Below are 6,698 nucleotides of genomic sequence, written 5' to 3'. Positions count from 1 at the left end.
ACAATTAACACCATCACATAACAATGATCCACATGATCAGTTTCATGATTGGTGATAAGTAATGTCCCTTATTCATAGCTACCATAGGGTTGGGAATGGCTGCAATCACAGCATTGTAAAACAGTGAAAGATTTAATATTAGGCCTTCTCCTTGGTTCAGAGATGGATATTTCCGTTTTACATAAATTAACTCCTTAACTCCTCACTCAAATTCATCTCTAGGATATACACATCTTCATCATTAAAAGAGTGACTACTGGCAAATAGGCTAAAGTAGACTGCACAGTCCTGGCTTGATGAAGAACCTCTTCTGTTTTGTGTTATTTGTTTAGCCAGAATTTGTCTACTGTCTTTAATGTCTAATTCACACCCATCCTCTCACACAAAATTGCTTAGTTTGGGCCTTAGGAACTAAACACTGGAGTGTGCCATTGTTTTGTGGGATTTTTCTTGCTTGGTGGCCCTAGCAGATGATTTCATTTGTAGGCTTTTGGGTTTAATCCCACTCTGTCTGCATCTGACCATGAATATCAGCTGTTTCCTATAGGCTCTCTTCTTATGTGCTGTGTGTTCATACTCAAGTAACTGGTTTAGGCAGGCCTTTGATGATACATACTGAGCAATCAAGCCCAATAATTATTTCCCAGTTTGCTGAAATCAGTACAGATTGCCATTATGACTTATGCACATGTAAATATCAACGGCCAGAAAAATTATCATATGACTCATTATTTTGCAATATCCCCCAAGGCAACTGTAGCGCAATTGTGCTGTTTATATAGTATTACCAAAATGAAACACAACAAATTTCAAATTAATGGGGTGCCTTCTTTCCCATCATGTTCTTCTTGGTATTCTTCTCTGGTTTCAGTAAAATTATATAACATTTTGGAATGAAAATGCAAAATAGCAGTCCAAAACTGGAAGCAAGTATAGCAAATATTTCTACAGCAACACTAAACTTCCCAGGGGAGCTGACATATGCTGGGATAAATGTAATCCATACTGCACAGAATATCAGCATGCTAAAAGTAATAAACTTGGCTTCGTTGAAATTATCGGGTAGTTTCCGAGCCAGAAAAGCAAAAATGAAACATAAAATGGCCAAGATTCCTATATATCCAAGCACAGCCCAGTACCCTACAGCTGATCCCAGAGCACACTCTAAGATGATTTTATCTTTGAATTCCTTAAAATTCTTAAATGGAAATGGAGGAGAACTTGTTAACCAAATGATACAAATGACAACTTGTATAAGAGTGAATCCCAAAACACACAGCCTTTGTTGTGTGTGTCCAAACAATTTCATATTGCTATCTGGACGTGTAGCTCTGAAGGCCATTAAAACAAGTATTGTTTTTCCCAAAACACAAGAGATACAGAGGACAAAGGTGATGCCAAATGCTACATGTCGGAGCATGCAGGACCATTCAGAGGGCTGACCAATGAAGGTCAGAGAACACAGGAAGCACAGAATTAAGGAGAAGAGCAGCAGGAAGCTCAGTTCAGAGTTGTTTGCCCTGACAATAGGAGTTTTTCTGTGTTTGAAGAAAATTTGCGCCACACCAGCAGTTGTGCATGTTCCAAATACAGATGCTGCAGTGAGCAGTGCTCCCATAATTTCTTCATATGATAGATACACTGCTTCCTTCTTTATACAAGCATCTCTTCTCTCATTTGACCAATATTCAGGGAGACATCTCACACAGGTGACAGAATCTGCCAAAAAATAAAATGAAATATATATATATATATATATATATATATATATATATATATATATATATATATATATATATATTTATAGCTCGACCTGAATAACAGATAATTGATGGACAGTGCCACAAAGATATCACAACAGTATGACAACTACATGATCATTCAACAGTACTATGATTCAGTCATAATTTAGTTTGGTTAACTATTAAATAAACTCATAAGAATACCATTGAGCACATGACGAATGTTCTTGAAAGCATTATGTCAGGACATTAATGTTGATTAAAATTTCTATCGATATGCAAATTATTAAGGTTATGTCTGGTTGCATATACTTTTAATTTAATTACTTATATTTAATCAAGAAGAAAAACAAAGATTTAACATGGCCAAATGTCAAACCATGACATTTATGTTTTGTGGCAAAGCTAGTAACAAAAATGCAAAAGATTACATTAAATATTATAGTAAACCTGTAATGTTGCTGATCTCTCCTTCTGCACATCTTATACAGTCATAGCAACAAACAGGCCTTCCTTTCTGGAGAACTTTACGTGTTCCTGGAGGACATTTTTCACTGCAAACTGACACAGGAACCTGCATGAACAGAAGCATTATGAGAAAAAAAATTATTTTTTTTTCTTAATTTGTTTTTTTTTTGTTTTTTGTTTTTTGTTTTTTTAAGTTCAGCACCGAAAAACGCCGAGCGTCAGAAGTTTGGGTCGAATCACGGGGGAGGAAATATTTGAGGTTTTTCACGAGGTCCTGGTGTGGGCGGGTGTGACGGTCTCCTCCAGGTGAAGGGAAAAAAACAAAAAACAAAAAGGAAGAAGAAGAAAAGATGACCCATGCCGTCATGGATAGTGCAGCAACAACTGTATGTATAATATTGCCCTTGCAACCATAAATTGTTAATTTTGATGAATTATGGAACATTAAAGCTCATATAGGTTTTGCTGTGATTAAATAATTTGCAGTGCCTCAATAATGCCATACTTTTTATTAATAAGGGTTATGAAGTTATATAGTATAGTATTAAGTGGACACAGCCCTGAAAAATAAAGGCATTAGACCATGTGTCCTTGGGGAGTAGAAAGCTGTAGACTCGCTCACGCTTGCCTGGCAAAATGTAGATAAGAGGGGACCATCTCTAGTGGAAAGTTACTGAGACACTGTTGTTTAGACTAGAATGAGAGAGCTTCTGTAATAAACCTGTTAGGGGCACACCACCATTTTGAGATCCACGGCAACGTGTCATGCAGGACGCATCTCCCATCTAGAAGTAATAAAGTGTTAAATGGTCTACTGAGCAGTGTTTTGTCTTCCATTGGATGCCTCTGAGGAATCGAAAGAACTCGGTGAAGTGTTGATATTTACAGTTTAAAAGCCTTGTGCCAAATTATTTTATTAAAATGGAATTACTGATTATTAAAATTAGTTACACTGATACCTTACCTGCTTTGAGTTTCTTGCCCAAATTAAAGACTTGTTTTGCAGATGCAGCTGTTTTTCTGGAGCTAAAGATGCATCATAAAGACCAACTGTTACAAATTCCACAACGCCATTTTCTCTTGGCTGCCAGTTTATAATTTCATATTTTGCTGCTGGATCTCCATTCTCATCAAAGTAAACCTCCTCTCCTTCTTTTGTTTTGAAGTAAATGTTTTTTATGTGCTGTAAAATCTATAAAAAGGCATTAATTTATTTAATTACCCATCAGTAATTTGGCAAAAAGATGAGATGTAACTGGCAAAAGAACAAAAAATATCAATTTAATGTACTTTAAAAATATATATAAAAACATTTTTTTTTATTGATTGTTATTGTGTAATGTTAAAACTATACTTTAAGTTATTAAAAAGCTCACCGTGAATGGGTCTAGCGGAACAGCTTTGTTACATGTTTTATTACATTTGAGGATATTGTGAAGTGCATGGGCCACAGTATACACTCCTTTATAGACGTTGTTAAAGATAGGCATGAGAGACATATCAGTGTAGCTGTTTTGTACTCCTGTCAGGTCTTCATCTCCAGTACACTCTCTTTGAATGTTTGCTGATGATGCTGACTGCCTAAATTTACAGTTAAATAATGCCTCCCAGAACTCAGTAAACAGTCCATTATTAGATGAATTGAGTGGCTTCACATCCAGCATGAACTCTCTCAGGCCGCTGATATGTGCTTTTGGAATAGAAAGGCCTATGGCACCATCCAGTATGTGATGTATATCCATTGCAGCTATTTGAGAATCAACTATCCAGCCCTCGCTACCTACCCACTGGTATTCAGTCAAATTATGCTGGGATAATACATGTATTAGCACATCCATATCCATGTGTGACATAAAGGCAACAATCACCTTGGAAGTTGAAGTTTTGACAATGTCAATTATCTCTTGTATTTTGTCTGATGGATCTGTCCTGAAAAAAGATACAGAATACTCCAGACAGATGCCCAGCTGCTGTGCAGTTTCTGTGAATGTAGCCATGCCATTATTTCCATAATCATCATTATTTCTAATAGCTCCAACCCAAGTCCATCCAAAATACTTGACCAAATGGGCCAGGGCTCTGCTCTGGTAGTAGTCACTGGGTATTGTTCTGAGGAAGGATGGGTACTTGGTTTTGTCACTGAGACAAGCACATGTGGCAAAGTGGCTGATCTAAAAGATAAAGTCCTAAGTAGAACATTCACACTTGCATTTTTTGCCACAAATATTTATTATTAGCTATCTCACCCACCATTGGTATATAAAATGGTCCAAGGACAGTAGCTATTGCCATGCAAGGAGAGGAAGATGTCTCTCCAATTATGGCCTGCACTTGTGAAGGTCTGGTACATGCCGTCTTGGATAGTGCAGCAACAACTGTATTATCGGTAGTCAATGCCAATGCAACTTTTACACTTCTTGCAATGGAGCCACATTCATCATAGATTTTGTAGCCTAGAGAGACTCCTGGCAGTAGGTCTGTACTATTATTAATCTCCTCAATGGCAAAAAGCATAGCCTGAGCAAACTGGAAGCCTCTGAAATTCAAACTTGATTCAATTTTAAATGTGGAATTAAAACCAAATTATCTTTAAACCAGAAACAGTGGAATGACAAAAGCATATACGATTATCTTAATACTCAGTATTTCACATACCTGGTACATTGCAGTGGCAGTGGTTTATGCAAGTAGGTGTCCATTCTGTCTTTCCAACTGCTGTAAAATGAGAAGATCCCCCCTAATACCATATTACCATCCTGAGATAGTTGGGGGTTTTCAGGATCCCCCATTTGCCTGCATACTTGTTCATCAGCCTGAGAGAAAGACACCACCAATAACACTTGTAAAATTGCCCAACCCTGCTGTGGCCAGCTATGCGTTGATGTCATGCTGTCAGTGAGAAATAAAACACTGGATTGCATCACATGTGCCTTTAGATACATTTGAATCTTAAACTGGTATTTATGCATTTTTGGAGTAACATGAGAAATAATGGAGTAGTGATGACTCATTTCTGTCAACCTATAGGTGGAGGAAGAAGAGAGACATACCCAAATGAAAAAAATAGTACGTTTTTCTTATCTAATCTGCTTTGCTTTGTCCTTCCTTTTTATTTTTATTTTTTTATTTCACCAACTCCTGGGGAAATTTTAGTATATTCACTATTATATACAAGGTTAGTTTATAATTGACAACAATCAGAAATTGAACAGTGAAATTTTATTTTTTACATAGATTTTTTAGATTATAGACATACAATTAATATCAGAAAATATATTTTCAATCAAATATTAAAACGTTAACTGTTAAATTTACTTAACCATAATGGAAATTAAGATTAGAGTCAGTAAAATTTCACCATAGTCATACAGTCAATTTTCAAAAAAAAATCTAAAGCATTCGTTCTAAAATTTTGAACTTCTGGCTCATTTTGAAATCTGATATTTATTGCAACTCACACAAGCCCCAAATCATGACTTTAATTACAACATTTACATGAGATAAAGTGTTTTTGGAGGGGGGATTAGTTTTTCATGTAAGGTCACGTAGGTTTGGGTTCTTTTTTACCTTAATAAATGAAATCATTGTTTACATTTTATATATTTTTTTAAACCCAGAAGAGAGACATACCCAAATGAAAAAAAGCAAACAAAAAAGGGTTTTCATTTGTAGCCTGCTTTGCAAACCTCTAAAATATATACATAGTTTATCTCACTGAAACATCATGTTGTCTTGGACATTTGTTTTTAAACATGTATTTAAACATAGATTTGTAACAGTAGAAAACGGTGAAAGCCAAATGAAGGTTAATGTATGAAAAGATACGAATACTGGATTTCAGGAAAGCAAACTGATTTTGTTAGGAATTGATGGTTTATTGATGGGTCACGGATCCAGTCATTCTTTGGAATCTTGCACCAGGAAATATCTCTGGAAATGTTTCTGAAGGGCAGACATGTGTTCTTTTATGCATGGGATCACTGTATTCTGCAGCTTGTTGTCTTCAATGAATGATTTCAAATTCTCAAACAAGTCCACGTTTCCATCTTTCACTCGCTGCTTCCACATTTCAAGTTTTCTGACAAATGATGTGACTTTATCTGTCAGATGTGGGAGGTGAGTGTTTGTGCCCTGCATCTGCAAATTTAGTTCATTGAGTTTCAGGAACATGTCACTGAGGTATGCCAGTTTCATGAGAAAGTTGTTACAGTTAAATTTGTTGGTAAGATCACTGCCCTCTTCCTTCAAAAAGATGCGGATCTCATCTCGCAGTTCAAAGACCCTGGATAGCATCTTCCCACGTGACAGCCATCGGGACTTGCTGTGATACAAAACGGCTGTGTGGTCGGAGCCCATTTCTTCACACAGTGCCGAAAAAATCCGGGCTTTCACAGGTCGTGTTTTGATGTAGTTGACTGTGGTGATGACATCAGTACGGTGTACATTTTAGGACATCGTCAGGTATCAGACAAAAAATTGTCAGGTGTC

The 6,698-nt window shown here is 36.5% G+C and overlaps 1 protein-coding gene across 1 annotated transcript; it reads right to left on the bottom strand.

Moving 5' to 3' along the window:
* Positions 1 to 814: 814 nt before the first annotated feature.
* Positions 815 to 5,041, bottom strand: LOC146694177 (extracellular calcium-sensing receptor-like). Its single transcript, XM_085430313.1, has 6 exons — positions 4,866 to 5,041; positions 4,461 to 4,758; positions 3,587 to 4,381; positions 3,175 to 3,402; positions 2,193 to 2,316; positions 815 to 1,719 (listed from the first exon to the last, which is right to left on the bottom strand). Exons 1-6 carry the CDS (start codon positions 4,997 to 4,999, stop codon positions 815 to 817), a joined length of 2,484 nt encoding a protein of 827 aa, XP_085286439.1. The 5' UTR covers positions 5,000 to 5,041.
* Positions 5,042 to 6,698: the final 1,657 nt, after the last annotated feature.

Source organism: Copadichromis virginalis, linkage group LG14 (genome assembly GCF_057382275.1).
Source record: "Copadichromis virginalis isolate Kocher_CV1m ecotype Utaka linkage group LG14, C_Virginalis_male_GT1.1, whole genome shotgun sequence".
Lineage (NCBI taxonomy): Eukaryota > Metazoa > Chordata > Actinopteri > Cichliformes > Cichlidae > Copadichromis > Copadichromis virginalis.
Note: the sequence above shows the minus strand (reverse complement) of the source record. Positions and strands in the feature narration are given on the sequence as shown.